The sequence below is a fragment of the Rhodotorula toruloides genome (assembly GCF_000320785.1).
Source record: "Rhodotorula toruloides NP11 unplaced genomic scaffold Scaffold11, whole genome shotgun sequence".
Lineage (NCBI taxonomy): Eukaryota > Fungi > Basidiomycota > Microbotryomycetes > Sporidiobolales > Sporidiobolaceae > Rhodotorula > Rhodotorula toruloides.
The window spans coordinates 392,379-410,506 of NW_015622971.1; the positions used below are offsets into that span (position 1 = coordinate 392,379).

Below are 18,128 nucleotides of genomic sequence, written 5' to 3' on the forward strand. Positions count from 1 at the left end.
GCAATCCTTGCATGCTCCGTCTGGCAACCCCAGCGAGCCGTTCTCCCTCTTCCTCTTCTCCTTATCGTCCCCTTCGAGCGGTCCCGCATCTTCCGCCAGCGTTCTCCCGAGACGAGCGGGTGTCCGAACTGGCGCGTGAAGACTTGCTTGTGTCACCGTCGACCGCGTGCGGAAAGGGTGTTGCAAGAACTTCTCCCTCCATCTCACGAGGCAGGCGGACCCGTGCCAAGCCAGCGGGCTCGCGAGTCGCCTGATAGCGTCGCTGACGGTCGTCCGACGGATCTCTCCTGGGTCCTCCGTCGCTCGCCGCTCCGCCGCTCACACACTTTGCCCTCCGTCCTCGAAGACAACAGCGACCAGTCGAGCGCTCAACAAGAGTCGAGACGCTTGACTTGCGGTCGTTGCCTGGAGTGGCAAGGGCACTCGCACGCTGGCCAATCGACCCGCGCTCTCGGCTGCCGCTCTCTGCGCCGTTGTCCCGGATCAACCTCGCTCGCCATCCTCTTTCGCTCGTCTCCTGCGTGTGCTCTTTGCTCTGCGGCTCTTTCAGCGCCGATTAAACTCCGCCCTCCTCGCGGGCTGCGCGCACAGGAGGCTACCCCGCGCAAGGCCTGAGCCATCCTCTCTCCGAACCATTCTTGCACTCCCCTCGACTCCCTTCCTCCTGCGCCCCGAACGATACCGCCTGCGATGCTCGACATTCCTCTTCTCTCCTCCGGCTAATTCCCCGGATCCGCCGCGTCTCATGCGACGATGCAAAACGGAGCTGTCGGATCCTCCGCCATCCTGTTCGCACGGTCAACCATCGGCGCACTGGCGGGGTCGGTGATGCAGAGTGGGCTACCAGAGCTCCAGTACTCGACGGATCTGACTAGGGGAATCGTTCCGAAGGTGTGCTGCTTCCTTGAACGTTCTGCGAGGAGGGGAAACTGACCTTCGTTCGGAATTGCCGCAGAACATCCATTCGCACAACGACTGTACGTTGCGTTCCTTCAGATAGCGAAACGCAATGGGCTGACTTCGCCTCTCGCAGACTGGCGACAAGTGCCGCTCTTAGACGCCCTGAGTTTCGGCTGCAAGAGTGTCGAGGCGGATTTGCACCTCGTGAACGGCGAGATCCTTGTGAGTTCTGATTCTCGTTCGTCAAGCACACTCCTCATTGACGCCGGTCTGCCCCGCAGGTCGGACACAAGAGCGTCTCGCTTTCCTCGCCTCGAACGCTTAACAGCCTTTACCTAGGTAAGCGAGTGTCGCTTCTTTCGGAGAAGGACGATCGCAGCTGACCCTTCCGCGTTCCAGACCCGCTGCTCGAGATCCTCCAGATGCAGAACCCGTCGTCCGACTTTCCGGCAAACTCCACGGCCGCGACTGTCAAGTGAGGGTACCTTCACCAGCCAGTCACTCCGCCCACTGATGATTCCGCTTCGCAGCGGCGTCTTCGACTACGATCCCGAGCAGTCCTTGCAGCTCCTACTCGACTACAAAACCGACGGTCCTACCCTTCACCCCGCCGTCATCTCCGCCCTCGACCGCTTCCGCTCGCTCGACCTCCTCACCACGTGGAACAGCGCCACTTCCTCCCTCTCGACCCGCCCCCTCACCGTCGTCTGCACCGGCAACTGTCCCCTCTCGCTCGTCAACGCACAGCAACCCCTCCGCGACATCTTCTTCGACGCTCCCTTGAACGACATCGGCAACTCGAGCTACACGTACGCCAACAGTATGATGGCGAGCACGAGTTTGAAGCGGTTCACGGGCTGGATGAACATGCTCGATATAGATGATGCGCTGTTTGCGAAGATCCAGGGGATGGTGCAGGCCGCGCATGCGAAGGGGATCAGGACGCGTTTCTGGGAGACTCCCAAGTGCGCACACTTCCTTGAGAACCACTCCCGAACGCGGCTGACCCCACTTTGCGCAGCTGGCCGACCTTTGTCCGCGACAACACCTGGCGGACGCTCCTGCGTGCTGGCGTCGACTGGCTCAACGCCGATGACCTCTTGGCGGCATCGCAGATCTAGGTTCCTCATGTAGACTTCCCTCTATTGTTGTAGACCTCGAGCCTGTAGCACTAGACGTTGCATTACTCGCATGCAAGGCGGCGACGAACGTTCTCAGACCCGTTTCAAGCGTACTCAAGTTGCCCGTCCGCTTCCCTCTTACTCCTCGTCGCCGAAGAACTGATGCTTGCTAGGCTTGACCGCCTCGCTGCCCTGGAAATCGTGCGCGCCGTCCTTGACCGCCTCGCTCGCCGCCTGCCGCTTCGCCTTCTTGCTCTTCTTTTTCTTCTTCTTGCGCTTCTCCTGCTTCGATTCGGGCTGCGTCGGGAGGAGACGGAGGGGCTCGTCGTCGTCGTCGTCCTGGAAAAGGGTGAGGTTCGAGCCTTGAGACTTTTCGAGGCCGACGTCTGGCTCTGGCTCATCGTCGTACTTGAACTCCTGCCGGTTCGCACAAGACGAAGCGTCGTCAGATCTGCCTTCCAATATCGCAGCTCGTTCGAAAGACGAGGCTGAAGACGCACCCTATCCCACATGTCGAGGACCAATTCAAGCATCTTCTCCTGACCCACGTCCAGCTTCTTCTCCTTCACTTCGCCCGCAATCGCCTCGTAGAGCTCCTTCCAGTCATCGGAGTAGACGTAGCGGTGCGGTCCGGTGTAGCGAGAGGCCGCTGAGGCGGGTTTGGCGGTGGGCGAGGGAGTCGGGTAGGGGTCTGCGGGCCGTCGGGGAGTGTGTGAGCGATGCGAAGAAGCTAGAAAGGCAGTAAAACACACCTTGCGTGTCGGTCGAGGCCATGTTGGGCGTGTGAAAGCGAGGAAAGCTGCGAGGACGCGAGCGAGTGTGAGCTTCTGTGCGGCATGCAAGCAGCCTTGCGACGCCGTGCGCCGCCTACGACTGCCTAGCTTGACTCGGCCTCACTCACCTCGTCCGTCCTTGCCTTGTCCCGCTGCGAGCGAGTGAGTGGAAGGAGGCGAAGCGGTGGACGCGATGTCAACAGGCGGATGTCAACGCACGACGACTCCCTCTTCCGCCCTTGCGAGCACTCCTGGCAGCCTATCAAGCACTCTGACGTACTTCTAAACCCTCTGCAGACCCACGAACGCGCCCAAGTCGCGGTGAAAGCGGGCCGACCTTCGCAATCCTCTCACACTCGCCTCTTTCCCTCCGTCTCCTCACTCGCTCCGACCAAACATCGCCCAGTCGCGCTCAAACAAGTACTTTTGACAAGGTAGAGGCCCTCCGGAGACCTGGGCGGCACTCACACGCGCTCGAATCGCTTTCCTGCAGCTCCTCACCCTCTTCGTCTTCGACTCGACTCGCCTCACTCGTCAGTCATGGCTCGCAACAGCACTTCGAAGGGTGCGTCGGGCTCCTACTCGCGGAGGAAGACGCGTCGAGCTGATTCACTCCGGTTGATGCGCGCGCAGGTCCTCGCTCGTCCTCGCCGTCCAAGTCCTCCTCCACCGCAGGAGAGTGCGTCCCGCGTCCGTTCCCCGCCTTTACGCGTTTCAGGGACGCTGATAGGCTTAGTTTCCGGGCTCGTGACACAGCAACCCCGGCCTCTCCGCCTGGCGCGAATTCTACGCCGTGCGTCCTCTTCCCGCCTCCCTCCTCGCGCGCGCAGCTGACTCGCTGGTGACTGGTCGAACAGCGCGAAGCCCCGAAGATCAAGGCCGAGACCCGAACATGAAGGGCAGGATGGTGCAGAAGAGGGTGTCGACGCTGTACAGGGTGCGTTGGCCCTCGTCCGCTCGCTTGCGTCTCGCGCAGAGGAGGAGCTGAGTGGTGGCGTTTGTGACACAGAAGTGGAAGGAGGAGAAGGAGAAGGCGAATGAGTAGGCGCCGCAAACTCTCGTCCTCGAGCCCGTCTTCCGATCCCGTCCCTCCTCTCGCGTTGTCGTAAGCTTAGCTTAGGTTCCCTGTCTGCAACATGTTGTAGCTCTCACTCCTGTCGAACCCTTTCGAGCGGACGCGAGCCGTGTGAGGGAAGAAAGAAAGCGAAAGCGAAGAGTCTGTCGAGAGCAGTCCAAGTCGACCATCCTCTCGCTGATTAGTTCCGGGTGCTGGGGAGAGGTGCATTGCATGAGTGAGTGGCGAGCGGGGAGAATACAACAAGAGCCGAAGACTCGAGGGCGAGGAGAGAAGGCGTCGCGAGGGGAAGGCGCTTTAGAAGAGCTGCGAGTCGACGAGGGAGTCAACATTACACCCCAAGCTCGAGCCAGACATCCGCACAAAGTGCTCGTATGCTAGCGAGAGCGAGGGAAGCAGCCGGACTTACAAGCGAGAGGTATCCCCCGATCATCAACAACCCGCCGAGGGGCGTCGTCGGTCCCACAATTTTCGTCCAGGCGCCCATCCTGCGGGACTCCCAGCAAACAATCAGCTTCTCACCCGCGGCGGCGTGGAGACAACTGAAGCGGCGAAAGAAGACGCACCGCTCGCGGTAGAGCAACAACGCAAAGATCGAGCCGCTGAACAGGGTCGTGCCGGCTATGATGAGCGGTATGGCGATGCGCTTGGAGTATGTTGGGTGTTGGGAGATGGCGAGGAGTCCGACTGCGCCGCTCGAGTGGTGTCAGCGAGAGGAGCGGGAGGAGGGAAGGGAAGGGAGGGGACGTACTGCCGTTCATGATTGCGTAGTGGCTCGCCATCGTCTGTCCAAACAAGGTGAAGCGTGAGCATCCCGATCAGTTCAGTCGTACCAACCCGCCGAGGAACCTCCTCCTCGTCGGACAGGTAGCAAGTTGAGACTCGGGAAAACGCACCCAAGTCCCCGCCTTCTCGCCCAACCTAGGACCCAACGCATGCGCTCCAAACGCGCCCGCCACAATCCCGCTCGAAGCTGTTCACGCCCAGCGCACCCGATTAAGGTCAGTAGTCGCCGAGCGGGGAGAAAAGCGAGGAGGAGGGACGGACTGAGGAGGGCACCGGCCTTCCAGGCTAGAGTGGAGGTGGTTGAGAGGAGGGGCATGGTTATGGGAGTTCTGAACGGTTGGAGAGTGCGAGGAGAGAGGCGAAGAGAGGGAAAGTGATGAGGATTGAGAGGAGGGAAGAGGGGGCGGTGGGCTTCGCGCGGACTTGTGAGCGTTTGCAGTAGCTTCAGCGGGACTAGAAGACAGGCCAAGCGGTCCCCAATGAGCGAGCGGTGCGAACGGTAGGAGGACGAGGGTGGAACTCGCTCAGTTCCTCTAAGTTGACGATCCTCGCGAACGGCAGCAGAACAGCTTCACTTGTCTCTCTGATCTCGCACAACCGCCGCAAGGATCACGCAAAGAACCGTCTCGTTCCGTCGTCCCTCTCAGACCGTCCACTCCGCCTATACACCGAAACCATCCCTCACTTTCCTCCCGTCCATCCTCACGCGCTTCGAGTGACCAACCGTCCCATCTCCCGCAGACAACAGAGCCGGAACAGAGGAGCGAGTGAAGGGCGTCAAGTCGGATCGGAAAGCGAGGGAGGGGGAGCAGTCGAAAGGGAGGCGGAACAAGTGAGGTCGGTTTAGGTGTCAAGCGAGAGGAAGAGTCGAGAGGAAGAAGGAGGAGGAGGCGTCTTTGCGTGGGTTCATTGTCGAGAGGAAAGAGAAAGGAGGGGAAGCGGAGGAGACAACGCCGGGTATCGCTTAGCGAAGGCGGCTGTTTCCGAGCGGCAGGTCAGCGAGGGTGAGAGCATTACGAGGAGTATTGGGGACGCACCGGGCCTCACGCTCGGACTCGAGGAGAGCGAGGATGTCGTTCTCACGGACCGGGCCCTTGACGTTCCTGCAAGCACGTCAAGTACATCAAGTCAGCTTCGCCGCACCGCGGACAGGGAGCAGACAGTCTAGGGCGGTTGCTCACCGGACAATGGAGCGGGTCGCGTCGTCCATGAACTCGACGCGGACCTGGGTGACACCACCGCGCGAGCCGGTGCGGCCGAGAACCTTGACAACCTTGGCGAGCTTGACCTGGGTCTTCGAGGTAGACTCCTGTGTGCGTTCGAAGGGGTGCGCTGGTCAGCTCCCGAGTCCTGCGCGAGTGTGTGGGATGTTGCGAGAGGGGGGTGGTTGGTGGTCGAGTCGCTGTGTCGCAAGTCGTCGCGCATTGGCGGGTCCCGTTCGACCGACAGCGGTTCCCTCTGCACCTAGTTCATACACCACCCCACCCAGTCCCCCTGCGCGTGCCCTCGTTTGCCCGTGTGAGGGGTCGTCGAGTGCGAGCTCGAGCGTGGGATGATCTCGACGAGGAGGGGTCGGGGGCGGGTGGTTGTTGGACTGGCGTGTGTGTCTGGTGTGGTAGAGTCTGTCCAGAGTGATAGAACTTGCCATTGTTGCGGGTGGCGACGAGGTAAGAGCGGGCAAAGCGTGGGCTTGTGGCTCGCTTCGTCGCGCGCCTCGAAAAGCCTGCGCCGCACTCGCTCGCCCTTCTCTTGCCCCGCACCTCCTCAGCCATGGCGTCGACCGACTTCTCGCCTGTCCCCCAGGCAAGTTCTACACCTCCCCAGCTACACACCCGTCCAACAGCGACTCGCCCCCGACCCCGCGACATCGAGCTACACCCATGTCGAAAAACGGACCCCGACACCGCCATCCCACACCACACACGCTCACTGGGACTGCGAGGGGTGGACTGGATGGAGCTGCGAGGGCACACGGATTGGATGGGACAGGCGCGGACACGCCAGAGCGAGGGACGGCCGAGGAATAGCGGCCTCGAGGGCGTGGAGCTAGGGTCAGGCTGCGGGGCAGTGCTGTCACCGCGCGCATCGCTCAGGGAGGATGCTCGAGTGGAGTGAGAACGTTGCGGGACTTGGATTGAACGTGTGCGGGTGTCGGAACGGGCGGGGAGTGCCGGACGAATGCTCGGCCAGACCTTCGACTCGAGGAGGAGAGGGTCAATCAGCATGGCGGGGGAGACGCACGAACGGCGCAGAGAACAGCACCAGCTGACACTCTCGTTCTTCGCCGTCAAACAGGACGTTCTCGCGGCCAACGCCAACGGCATCCTCCTCTTCAACAAGTGGGATGCCTCCGAGGTCGAGGTCAAGGACATCTCGTTGACGGACTACATCCAAGTCCGCAACTCGATCCTCCTCCCTCACACTGCCGGACGCTACGCGACCAAGCAGTTCCGCAAGGCTCAGATGCCCATCGTTGAGCGCCTCGTCAACAGGTGAGGCACGACGCTCTCAGATGGGGCCTGGCGCAGAGATATCGTGGTGCAGCGCGAGACGGATGAAGATGAACGGGGCGAACGAGAACGCTTGGCTGACTGGACCTTGTCGCCCTCCTCCTCCACCTCGTCTTCCCTGCGACCCTCCCCTACAGCCTCATGATGAACGGCCGCAACAACGGCAAGAAGCAGATGGTGTGTCGCAAGCCCTCCTGGCGCCAGTCCTCAAGCTGACCTCTCGTTTGGCGCAGGCCGTCCGCATCGTCGCGCACGCGTTCGAGATCGTCCACCTCCTCACGGACCAGAACCCGATCCAGGTCCTCGTCGACGCGATCGTCAACACCGGTCCCCGCGAGGACTCGACCCGCATCGGCTCGCAGGGTACCGTCCGTCGCCAGGCCGTCGACGTCTCGCCCCTCCGTCGCGTCAACCAGGCTATCGCGCTCATCACTATCGGTGTTCGCGAGTCGTCGTTCCGCAACGTCAAGAGCATCTCGGAGTGCCGTGCGTCTCGAGCCGTCTCTGCGTTGGCTGTCTGTTCGAAGCCGAGCGATGAGAGCTGATTTGGCGACCACGAACTCGCGCACAGTCGCTGACGAGCTCATCAACGCGGCCAAGGGCTCGTCGAACTCGTACGCCATCAAGAAGAAGGAGTGCGTCCCCCCTCCCCTCCTTCCTTCTTCCCATCTCCCATACTGACTCGGGGAACGTCCACAGCGAGCTCGAGCGTGTCGCCAAGTCCAACCGTTAAACAAGCGATTGGAGTTTTCTGGCTCGGGGTGCGAACGGGAGGAGGGAAGAAACGGATCCAGGTTTTGGGGGCGGGCGCGCGTCGTGCGAAGGGAAATTCCGAAGGAGGGGAGCTCGTCCTCCCTCTCTCTCTCTCACCCCGGGAAGTTGTACTTTGTCGAACACCCCCCGAGTCCCCTTCTTTCTCTTCCGGACGCCCCGACCCTTGCTATGGCCTTTTTTCTCTTCCCTCGACTGGTCCGCTTCGAGTCCCTCCTTTGGCTGCCTGCTAGCTCTCACGCTCTCACTCGCGGTCGCCGGGTAGCTACAAGCTTGGATTGGCAACAACACGAAGACGAGCGAAGCTGCGCGCGACTAAGTACTGAACGAAAGCGGGCTAAGCCTTGCGAGACGAGAGGAGGGAGGAGGAGGAGTTAAGCGTCGGCGTCGGAAGCGGGCTTCTCCTGCTCGGCCTTGCGTTTCTGTCTCCCACACCATCGGAACAAATCAGCTCGCATCGCTCGGGACGAGACCATGGGCCGAGGAAAGAGGAGTGGAGAACGCACCTTGTAAAGCGCCGACAAACGCTTCTGGACCGTCTTGCCTTTCATGCCGGGGTACTTCTCCCTCAACTTGACGGACTCGACCTGCTCCCCTTACAACCCGTCAGCCCGCGGGGAGAGAGGGGAGAGGGGAGGAGGACCGGGACGGACGGCGTAGAACGAGCGCCAGGCGGAGAAGTTGGGGTTGCTGTGCGCAGGGAGGTAAGACCGCAGTCTGCCAGCATCCATGAGAAGCATTTGAGACGAAGGCGAGTCCGGACGCACTCTCCTGCGGCCGACGAGGACTTGGACGGCGAGGACGAGCGAGGACCTGCGTGTGCAGCCGGAGAGGGTCAGCTCGACGCGTCTCCCTCCACTCAAACAGCTCAACGCACCCTTCGAAGTACTGTTGCGAGCCATGGCTGACGAGTGAGGCGAGTCGAGTCGAGGAGAGGGTGAGAGGAGCTGCAGGAAAGCGAGTCGAGCGCGTATGAGTGCTGCCCAGCTCTCCGGAGGGCCTCTGTCGTGTCGGACGTACTTGTTTGTGCGCGACTTGACGATATTTGGTGGGAGCGAGTGGAGGGAAGGAGGGAAAGAGGCGAGCAAGAGAGGGTTGCGAAGGTCGACCTCGCTTCAACCGCCAGATGGGCGCGTTCGTGGGTTTGCAGAGGGTGTAGAAGTGCGTCCGAGTGCTTTATAAGCTGTCGCTAGTGCTCGCGCAAGGTCGTGTGAGAGGTTGTCGTGCGTTGACATTCGCCCGTTGACATCGCGTCCAGCGCCTCGCCTCCTTCCACTCACTCGCCCGCAACGAGACCAGGCGAGGAGGCTACTGGTGAGTGATAACGTCTGAAGCTGAGCAGCTACAGGCGCCACACGGCGGCGCATGGCATCTAGCCGCTTGACGAAGGGGCTCATCTCTCGCGTCCTCGCAGCTTTCCTCGCTTCCACACGCAGAGCATGCCCTCGCCCGACTCTCACAGTCCGTCCGACCACACGCTTGTCCCTGTGCGCCGCTCATACCCTCCCTTCCCGCCCGCAGACCGCTCCCTCCCCCTCTCCTCGCCTACCAACCAGTACTCCGGCCCCGGCAAATGCGTCTACTCCCTCTCTTTCCAAGCTTTCTACGAGCGCGAGGCTGAGAAGATCAGGCAGGAAGGGAGGGCAGAGGGGGAGGAGGAGGAGGAGGTGTTGCAGAGGGTGATGGAGCAGTGGGATGAGGTGCGCTGGCTACCGCTCGACGTGTTGGCCCGACGCAGGGGAATGGTTTGGCTGACTGTTCGATACGGCGTTGGCGACAGATGTATGAGCGCTCGGACGAGCAGGGCAACGAGGATCAGGCGGGTGAAGCGGCGCAGGACACAGCCCAGTCGCTCGTGCAGCTCAAGAATCGCGACTCGAATCGGTCGGCGAAGCACGAGCAGAAGGCGTCGACGAGCGGGAAGAAGCGCAGGAGCTCGACGAGCGCGAGGGCGGACGAGGCGTCGAAGGAGCCGGTGCGTCCTCTCCCCTTGCCCGCGTTCTCAGCTGCGCCATTTCCAGGTTCGACGCTGAGATGTCGGACCGGGTTGGTCCCGCAGCGTTCTCAGCTCCCTCGCTCCAAGCCCTACAGCCGCAACCCCTACCCGACCTACACTCACACGACCTCCTTTCTCTTCCACTCGTCCTGGCACGACTCCAACACCTACATCCACTCGACCTCGTTCTCCTACGCGGGCGGCCCGTCGTTCCATCTGCAGAACTTGTACTTCTCGCTCGGGACGAACTACCGGGGCGGATGGGGAGAAGCGGGAGGAGATAGGTGGGCCTCGTCGGATGTTTGGTACGGCCAGCATCGTCAGAGCGATGCTCGCGAGTCGGGTGGGAGGAGTGAGAAGAGTGGAGAGCTCGTGAGGAGGAAGTAGAGGCGAGGAAGGGAGAACGCGCTTGAGTCGAGGCGAGCAGAGGAGCGCTTGAGAGGGTAGAATCGCTTTTGCTGTGCATTGCATATCGTCGTTCATCCAAGCTCCCATTCAGCCGAGAGATGCGCTTGGAATCGAGGAGGAGGAGGAACAGAGGGATCGCTCCCTTTCCTCCACGCGCGTCGACTCCGCCACGACCTTCAAGCTCTGCCCTGCGTCTCTCCCGAGCCCACAAGTGCAATACGAGCGACTGCAAGCACCCTCGTTGCAAGCCCTCTCGACTTGAGAAGGCCGTGTCCCTCCTCCTCCTCGCTCCTCTTCCACGTCGTCTCGCACGCCTCCTTGCCCACCCGTACTGGACTCGATTCGTCGAGATGAGCGCAGGAAGGGAAAAGCTGTCACCATCGCCGAGCTTGTGAGCGGGGTTGCGCAAAGGGCGAGCGGGATGGTGCAAGCTGGTCGAGGTCGGGTGAGGATCGTGATTCGAGGGCGTGGTTGCTGGTTGTCCTTGTACTTCACTCTGCCAGACTGTGCTCACTGCTGCTACTCTCACTTCCCTCCCGTCTCTCTCCTCTCTCCCGCTCGAATTCGGTGCACGTGCAGTCAAGTCCCCCCCACTGTGCTGAGGGTCAGGTGAGGATGAGTTCGGCGCTGTACGACGCCGCGCTGTGCTCGGTCGACTTTGCGCAACTGCTGCCCGGCCTCTTCAACCGCGACGACAACCAGCACCGCACACCCTCACCACCACGTCGAGCGAAGGACGCGACCCCGCACCGTGCCCCAAAGACCACTCCGCACGATCACACGGCGACGGCGACGAGGAGCGAGGACACCGGCGCAGGGCTCATGGCAAGGAAGCATGCGCACACCAACAAGGGCAAACACGACGGCAAAAAGGTGCGCACACTCTCCTCCGAGACCGCACCGCGAGGCAGCGAGACTTTTCTCCATCGCACGCACGTTGGACCTCGGAAGGAGTGGAACTGGGAGTGGGCGCAGGTGCTGACGAGTAGACTGTACACAGGCTGGCGCAAAGGCCAAGTCGAACGGTGCGACCCGGCCACCCAATTCCTCGTCCCAGCCCGCTCCTCCTCCATCGACCGCAGCCGGCCTCACAGCAATAGCCTCTCCCTCTCCCTCCTCGTCGTCGTCGTACCCGCAAACATTCTACAACGACGACCTCAGTACAGCCCCGCTCTTCCCGCCCGCGTTCAAAAGGACAGACAGTCGCCCTTTACCGCCGCTCGACCTCGAAGACCGGGATCTCGACACGCGCTTTCCTGCGGCTTCGAACTCGCCTGGCTCGGCGGCGCGGGATGTTGCGGGGCGGATACACCCGGCGGATCGGGACGCGGACGGGCGGCTGAGCTGGCGCTCCGCCGACGAGGAAGACTACTCGTACGACTCGAGTCTGTCGAGCTCGCTCTCCTACTCGGACGACGACTACGACGAAGATGCGGATGAGGAAGACTCGGGTGGTGGAGCAGACGACGAGGAGGATCTCGAGGAGGAGGAGGACGACTCGGATGAACGACGACCGTTCCCCGACCCCCGACTCGCGAAACAACAAAAGTACCTCCGGCGCTCTCCCGGCGACGACGACAAGCTGGATGTCTCTCCCCCGACGCACGTCGAACACGCTCACCCGCCTCGACTCGACACCAACCTCGCAATCTCGCACATCGCCGCCGTCCGGTCAGCGTACGCAACACCGCTCGACTCGCCTCTCGTCTCGCCTTCGCTCGTACCCTCGCACAAGACCTCTATCCTGCCCGTCCCTTCGAACCTCCCTTCTCCGACATACGACCACCCCTCGCACTCGGTCGACGAGGGCCACTACACCTCACTCCCTAACTCGGGCGTCGAGCGGACTTACGTCCCTCCCTCGGCCTATACATCAGAAGTGTCCGACTCCGAGTCGGAATCAGACTGGAGAGGAAGGAACCGTCACCCCCGTCTGTTATGGCGCTCAAAACTCGACCCCTCCTCTCTTCGCGTCTTGGACGCCCACCACGCGCGTGTCCGCGGTGGACCCTTACCCCGTCTGGTGGTGGACGAAGAGGGGAGAGTCGTGCTGAGTGCTAGTGGAGTCGAGAGGGAGCGAGAACATGCGGGCTTGGAGGAGGGGGAGGGGAAGGAGAGGGTGCGTAGGAGGAGGGGGAGGATGGACAAGGAGGGAAAGGCGAGGAGTTGGAGCGTGGTCGGGAGGAGGTGGAGTCGCGCGGTCGAGAAGTGTGGGCTGTGATCGCGAGCGACGCTCGTCCTCTCGCTTGTTTCTTGGGTTCCCCGTCAAAAGTACATAAACCTCGCCCCGTTTCGTTTCTTCTTCGGTTGTGTGACTCCCGAGCATCTCTCTTCTCGCTTACCCACGCATCCCATCAGTTCAATCAGTACCCGATTCCCCTTCCTCTCTCTCTCGTAGCCCGTCTCGCACTGCAACAAGCATATCCCGTCGTTCCTCCCCCAAAACCCACTCGTTGCACCTCTACGAGTTCTGCTCCTCTTCCTCTGTCGCGCTCGCCCTCCCACCCTCGTGCAACGCGAACGTACTCCCCGCCCCTACGAGCGCCAGGAGGACCATAACGACGAAGACAAAGTTCCCGCCCCAGAGGCGGTGGGAGACGGAGAAGGCGAAGAGGGAGGAGGCGGTGAAGGGGCCTAGGGCGCGCATCAATGACCTGCACACACGAAGATAGTTAGTTGAGGAAGAGGGAGAGGGAAGGGAGGGGGGAGGGACGCACGCGACCATTTGGGCGACGCCGTTCAGTGTGCCTAGGAGGCGCTTGGAGGGCGCAGAGTCGGTTATGTTGAGCATGTTGCAGCCATACGACATGTTGGCGCTGCAAAGTTGAGCGGGATCAGCCAACGCATCCGTCAGAGCTCGAGGGAGAGAGAGAGGAAACGAAACGCACATCGACTTGAGCGCCAACATGACCACCATCACGGTCCAAACTTCCCTACGTCCCCTCTCGCGCGCACACCACCCCATCACCGGAAAGAGCGCAAACACGACCGGCCACAGGCTCATGAACGTCCTGTAGAGGCGGACGGTGCCGAATCGTTTTTGGAGCGGCGGGAAGAAGAGGACTTGGAGGGCTACGGAGAGGAGGCCGTTGAGGGAGAGGGCGAAGCCGATGTCGGATTCTTTGAAGCCTGCGAGGAGGGAGGGAGAGGGGTTAGGAAGGTTGGAGTGTAGGAGGGGAAGGGACGCACCTAGGCCGCCGATCTTGACGGAAGAGTAGCAGAAAAGGATGAAGAGGGCCTAGGAGGATGCAAAGCGTCAGCGGCGTTTCACGGGGCTAGGCTGGAAGGGACTCACGTCCAGGCCGACCGTCTCCAGCGCGAGGAGCGCCTGCGGGCCAAATGCAAGGACGTCAGCAACACGTAGCTGAAGCGGTCAAGGCGAGCGAACTCACGTAGGTGACGAGCGACGCCCATACTCGCGGCGTGAACAGTTCGCGAAAGCCAGGCGGCTTCTTCGCCTTGATTGCCGCTCCCTCATTCGCCACCTGCTCCGCACTCACACCTCCCTCAGCCAACCGAGACGCGCTCGCCTCGCGCGCAGGCGTGCTATATCCGCTGTCCGTCCCCTCGTCCTCCTCAAACCGCCTCAGCTGGCCTGGAGGAGCTGGCAACGTCGTCGAAGTTGCCGCAACAAAGCGCTGATGTCTCGACACGCTCTTCCTCCATTCTCGGTCGCCTTCGACAGGGGCGACAGGTTTGACGGGCTTGAGCGATTCTTCGAGGAAGAAGAGGCCGACGAGTGCGCCGAGGAAGGGGAAGAGCGCGCCGACGAAGCAGGGGAGGGCATAAGGGTTGTTGCGGAAGAAGGTTGAGTGGCCGAAGAGGGAGGGGAAGTTGTCGGCAGGGTGGGACAGGTAGCCGCCCAGTAGAGGTCTGCGCAGCTAGATCCGGTTAGTACTGGCTCGTAAGGTGAGGATATGTTGAGCAACGCACCCAATGATGGAGCCTATGGACCATGCAGGCGGGAGGAAGGAGAAGGCCCGACCTTGATTCGACTCGTCCGTGATCTCGCCCACGACAGACTTGATCACCCTGCGAGCGCGACGACATCAGCCCATCGTTTGAACGTTCTGCGAGCAGATGCACGCACGCCACGTTCCCGTTCAGCATGCCGCCAACACAGCGAGAAACCACGAGCATCCAGAAGGACTTGCTGAGGCCGAACGAGACGATGGAGAGCGTCACACCCGTCAAGCCGATGATGAGCACAGGTTTCCGACCTGCCCGCGCAAAAAAAAACGTCAGTACACATCCTTCGAGAGTGATAGACATGAACGAACAGACCTATCCGATCCGACAGCCTCCCCCAAGCCAACACCGTCGAGAACGTCGTGAACGCAAAGATCGACTCGATGATTCCGGCGTAGTAGCCGATCTTGGACGGGTCGTCGGTGACGTGCAGGTCTTCGATAAATTGGGAGACGAAGGGAAAGATGAGCGTGAAGGCGACGGGTTCGCCGAAGCGCATGAGGGAGAGGACGAGGAGTTGGGCTGCGAAAGGTCAATCGTCAGTCCTGACGCTTTCCATCGCTACTATACACAAGCTCTTGAGCCCTGAGAGACTGGCGCATGGACGGGGAGCGTCAGGAACGCACTCAGAGGTAGAGGGGTCGCCTTCTTCGTCTCCTCCCGCTCCTCCGCCCGTCCAAGCAGCGGTTCCCGCTCGTCATCCGTCCTGACAGCTTCTCGTCTACGTCCTCTATCACCAGCGAGACCCGCAGTGCCCGTCATCAGGCTCTTCGCTTCCTTCGGCGATGAAGTCGTAGGACCGGGCGGACGGCGTGTGGGAGTAGCTGAGCGGGCCGGGCCGATTGTAGCGAGTGCAAGACAGCAGTTTCTGAGCTAGCTAAGCGGCCAGGCGAGTTGAGACGAGTGGGAACCAGTCAACGCCCTCATCGGCCGAACCGACGGCAAAATAAGAAACCTCACGTCGACGCGAGTGCTCATTTCTGTGGCGTATGCAGCATTGAAGAGGTCCGGCTCAAGCTACGTAGCGGTCCGGGAAGCAGCGAAGCGAGACGATGAGCACAGGGACCCGTCCTTCTCGCAAAGGAGGAGAATGTAGACCACAACGGCGTGAAATGGCAAGACCCGACCCGACTTTCCTCCTACTTGGCCTTGTTGCCCCACCCACTCGCAAGCTTGATGGCATTGGCGCCGGTCGACGCCTTGAGCGCCCACGCCTCCGCCTTCTTCTGCTTCGCCGCCTCGTCCTTCTGCGCTCCAGGCTTCAACCGCCTGTCCCTGACCTTCTTTCCGCCCTTTGCGCCCTTCGCATCGCCGCTCGCCTCAGCCGCTCCCTCGCCGCCCTCTCCACCGTTCTTCTGCTTCTCAGCAGCCAACTTCCACCTCCCCGTCTTGTTCCCATCCTCGCGCTCGCCCTCCTTCATTCTCTTGTTCTTCGCCGCCTTCTCCCTCTCAGTATTCAACTTCTTCCTTTGCTCCTCGATTTTCGCACGGCGAGTCGCAGAGTTTCCGCCTCCTCCGGCGGTCAACTCGACGTTGATCTTGCGAGAGGAGAGGGTCGAGTGGTGTAAGCGGAGAGCGGATTGGAGGGCGGTGGCGGAGGTGAATTCGAGGAAGGCACAGCCTTTGGAGGCGGGTTTCGAGGAAGAGTCGGAGGAGGCGTTCTTGGGCGTGAGGAGGCGGACGGTTGGGACTTCGCCTGCGGCGACGACGTCAGGACGTCAGTTGAGTCAGATTCTAGCTAAGAGACGGGAGGGACGCACCGCATGGCTCAAAGTGCTTCTTGATCTCGTCGACCGTGATCGTGTAGGGCATGTTGCCTGGAGCGAGGCGGATGAGCGTTAGCGGCCGCATTACGCTCGGGACAGTCTTCAGGCTCTGATGGAGCGACACTCACCGACGAAGAGCAGCAGACGGTGATGCCCCTCCCCTCCCTCTCCGTTCGCCGCTGCCTCCCTCGCCTCTCTCTCCCGCTGAGCCTTTGTCTTGCCACGTTGCCGCTTCTTCTTCTTCGGTTGATCCTCCTCGCCCTCGTTCGCAGCCGCGTCCTCCGCTTTCGCCTCTTCCTCATCGTCCCGTCTCCGCTTCTTCGACCCCTTGTCGCCCTTGCTCTTCACCTGTTCCTCCTCCTCCGCGTCCAGTCCACCGTTCTCCCGTTCCTCAATCTCAGCAACCTCGTCCTCGAAGCTCGGCGCGACCGCCTTGCCCTTCTTCTTCGCGCGGAACTCGAGCGCCTTCTTCTCGCGCTTGGTGAGCTTGCGCGCGGGTTGTTGCGCCGGTGCGTCGCTCATGGTGGGTTGTAGGAGTAGCGTGCGTAAAGTTGAGCGTGTCTGGCTGAGCGTGAGCGTGTGTGCGAGTGACAAGGCGGAGACTGAGCTTGAGATGTGAGGAGGCGAGCGAGTTGACCTCGAGGACCGCGAGAAGGGCTGGAAAGGACAGTCAAGCTCTGATTGTCGTCTTTTGTCATATACAAGGCCTTGCAACGCCAGAAGAAGCACTCTTTGTCGCTGTCCAGCTCGCTCGTGTTCATCGAGGCGGTGCTTGCCTCTCGACACTCGCTCGCTCGCTCGCTGCTGCCGCTGGAAGCCGCTTGACCGCGCTGGAGACGTCACCGGGATGTTCACCTTCTGCATCCAAAAGGTGCGTACCCACTCGCGCTTGTCCCGCCTCGCCTCGTCCCGCTCATCGCTCGCTCGTCTCGCGGCGACTACAGGACACGATCAAGGTCGAGCCGCGCGACTTTGACAAGGAGCCTGCAGAGGCGATCAGGGAGGAGATCCACAGGCGGTACGCGAACAGGGTGCGCAGGCTGTTCTTCCTGGGCAGCTTCCGGCTGTCGACCCTCTCGCGCTGCTTGCCGAATTCAGGCTGGCAGACGGGTGGGTCCAGTCCTTCGTGAGCTGACCAAGATGTGATCGCGCCTGCAGGTCATCCCGAACGTCGGCTTGTGCATCTCCCTCCTCGACATCCTCTCCTCCACAGAAGGCGCAGTCCTGTACGGCGACGGCTGCTTCTACTACAAGTGTGCGTCTTCTCTGCACTGTCGTGAGTGATTCTGACTGACGAGGCACTTGGACGGAGCAGGCGAATTCCGATTGATCATCTTCCGACCATATATCGGCGAGGCCATCCTGGGCAAGGTCAAGTCGCAGAGTCCAGAAGGAATCGTCGGTGCGTCGCCTTCAGCTCGGTGGGAGGAGGTACTAGCGCTGATCAGCTTGCCTGGCCCGCAGTAACGGTCGGCTTCTTTGACGACATCCTGATCCCTCCAAACTTGCTTCCCGACTACTCTGCCTTGTGCGCCTTCCTCTCCTTCATTGGACGCCCCGACAGCTAACGTGCACCCCCGCGCAGCGACCACGACCGACGAGCATTCTTCTGGCTCCCCTCAGACGGCACCGAGCCGCACCGGCCAACAATCAAAGACCTCCTCTCCTCTCCCGAAGACAGCAAGCTCTTCATCGGTCGGAAAGACTGGATCCGGATTCGAGTCGAGGAGGAACACTGGGACGATACGAGCCCGACGAGCGGGAAGAGTCAGCCGCCTGCTGCGGCTGGAGCACCGGGCGTGCAGGGAGAGCAGCAGCAGCCGAGTGTGATGGATACGGCGAGGACGAATGGCAAGCCGCCTTATTCGCTCATTGTGCGTGCTTGTATCCCTAGCCGGTTCTGTGGAAGGAGGACTGACCGCAGTTCGCTTCGCAGTGCTCGATGGCAGAAGACGGAACTGGCGTCCTCGATTGGTGGGACGAGGAGGCAGAAGAGTAGTTGCGCGCCGAGCGATCGGAGGTTCCTCTCCTTGTTGTAAGAACACTTCTGCGC

General features: G+C 61.5%; 11 protein-coding genes across 11 annotated transcripts; 5 read left to right on the forward strand and 6 right to left on the reverse strand.

The window, feature by feature from the left end:
• Nucleotides 1–753: 753 nt before the first annotated feature.
• Nucleotides 754–2,021, forward strand: RHTO_01013 (PLC-like phosphodiesterase, TIM beta/alpha-barrel domain containing protein; the record flags this gene model as incomplete). The annotated part of the gene is made up of 7 exons (XM_016414697.1): nt 754–891; nt 956–977; nt 1,034–1,122; nt 1,182–1,239; nt 1,300–1,375; nt 1,431–1,865; nt 1,922–2,021. The coding sequence occupies 7 exons, from the start codon at nt 754–756 to the stop codon at nt 2,019–2,021; spliced, it is 918 nt and encodes a 305-aa protein (XP_016273378.1).
• Nucleotides 2,022–2,159: 138 nt separating this feature from the next.
• RHTO_01014 (uncharacterized protein) lies at nt 2,160–2,795 on the reverse strand (the record flags this gene model as incomplete). Its single annotated transcript, XM_016414698.1, has 3 exons — nt 2,160–2,438; nt 2,522–2,712; nt 2,774–2,795. The coding sequence occupies 3 exons, from the start codon at nt 2,793–2,795 to the stop codon at nt 2,160–2,162; spliced, it is 492 nt and encodes a 163-aa protein (XP_016273379.1).
• A 1,371-nt stretch (nt 2,796–4,166) lies between these two features.
• Nucleotides 4,167–4,971, reverse strand: RHTO_01015 (uncharacterized protein; the record flags this gene model as incomplete). The annotated part of the gene is made up of 6 exons (XM_016414699.1): nt 4,167–4,175; nt 4,279–4,357; nt 4,436–4,556; nt 4,621–4,654; nt 4,766–4,842; nt 4,917–4,971. 6 exons carry the CDS (start codon nt 4,969–4,971, stop codon nt 4,167–4,169), a joined length of 375 nt encoding a protein of 124 aa, XP_016273380.1.
• Nucleotides 4,972–5,619: 648 nt separating this feature from the next.
• RHTO_01016 (40S ribosomal protein s28) lies at nt 5,620–6,303 on the reverse strand (the record flags this gene model as incomplete). Its single annotated transcript, XM_016414700.1, has 4 exons — nt 5,620–5,632; nt 5,693–5,758; nt 5,837–5,964; nt 6,301–6,303. 4 exons carry the CDS (start codon nt 6,301–6,303, stop codon nt 5,620–5,622), a joined length of 210 nt encoding a protein of 69 aa, XP_016273381.1.
• Nucleotides 6,304–6,833: 530 nt separating this feature from the next.
• RHTO_01017 (40S ribosomal protein s5) lies at nt 6,834–7,898 on the forward strand (the record flags this gene model as incomplete). The annotated part of the gene is made up of 5 exons (XM_016414701.1): nt 6,834–7,147; nt 7,303–7,342; nt 7,399–7,651; nt 7,737–7,800; nt 7,865–7,898. The coding sequence occupies 5 exons, from the start codon at nt 6,834–6,836 to the stop codon at nt 7,896–7,898; spliced, it is 705 nt and encodes a 234-aa protein (XP_016273382.1).
• A 412-nt stretch (nt 7,899–8,310) lies between these two features.
• Nucleotides 8,311–8,838, reverse strand: RHTO_01018 (uncharacterized protein; the record flags this gene model as incomplete). Its single annotated transcript, XM_016414702.1, has 5 exons — nt 8,311–8,358; nt 8,443–8,523; nt 8,590–8,626; nt 8,704–8,749; nt 8,814–8,838. 5 exons carry the CDS (start codon nt 8,836–8,838, stop codon nt 8,311–8,313), a joined length of 237 nt encoding a protein of 78 aa, XP_016273383.1.
• Nucleotides 8,839–9,375: 537 nt separating this feature from the next.
• On the forward strand, nt 9,376–10,319 carry RHTO_01019 (uncharacterized protein; the record flags this gene model as incomplete). The annotated part of the gene is made up of 4 exons (XM_016414703.1): nt 9,376–9,397; nt 9,458–9,636; nt 9,717–9,911; nt 9,996–10,319. The coding sequence occupies 4 exons, from the start codon at nt 9,376–9,378 to the stop codon at nt 10,317–10,319; spliced, it is 720 nt and encodes a 239-aa protein (XP_016273384.1).
• Nucleotides 10,320–10,955: 636 nt separating this feature from the next.
• Nucleotides 10,956–12,561, forward strand: RHTO_01020 (uncharacterized protein; the record flags this gene model as incomplete). The annotated part of the gene is made up of 2 exons (XM_016414704.1): nt 10,956–11,213; nt 11,341–12,561. 2 exons carry the CDS (start codon nt 10,956–10,958, stop codon nt 12,559–12,561), a joined length of 1,479 nt encoding a protein of 492 aa, XP_016273385.1.
• Nucleotides 12,562–12,801: 240 nt separating this feature from the next.
• Nucleotides 12,802–15,071, reverse strand: RHTO_01021 (MFS multidrug transporter; the record flags this gene model as incomplete). The annotated part of the gene is made up of 10 exons (XM_016414705.1): nt 12,802–12,994; nt 13,058–13,156; nt 13,229–13,469; nt 13,530–13,578; nt 13,636–13,668; nt 13,733–14,213; nt 14,274–14,372; nt 14,431–14,560; nt 14,625–14,831; nt 14,936–15,071. The coding sequence occupies 10 exons, from the start codon at nt 15,069–15,071 to the stop codon at nt 12,802–12,804; spliced, it is 1,668 nt and encodes a 555-aa protein (XP_016273386.1).
• A 377-nt stretch (nt 15,072–15,448) lies between these two features.
• RHTO_01022 (RNA binding protein) lies at nt 15,449–16,597 on the reverse strand (the record flags this gene model as incomplete). The annotated part of the gene is made up of 3 exons (XM_016414706.1): nt 15,449–16,005; nt 16,070–16,126; nt 16,204–16,597. 3 exons carry the CDS (start codon nt 16,595–16,597, stop codon nt 15,449–15,451), a joined length of 1,008 nt encoding a protein of 335 aa, XP_016273387.1.
• Nucleotides 16,598–16,922: 325 nt separating this feature from the next.
• On the forward strand, nt 16,923–18,074 carry RHTO_01023 (DNA-directed RNA polymerase III subunit RPC8; the record flags this gene model as incomplete). The annotated part of the gene is made up of 7 exons (XM_016414707.1): nt 16,923–16,946; nt 17,020–17,106; nt 17,234–17,330; nt 17,391–17,477; nt 17,540–17,603; nt 17,661–17,949; nt 18,012–18,074. The coding sequence occupies 7 exons, from the start codon at nt 16,923–16,925 to the stop codon at nt 18,072–18,074; spliced, it is 711 nt and encodes a 236-aa protein (XP_016273388.1).
• Nucleotides 18,075–18,128: the final 54 nt, after the last annotated feature.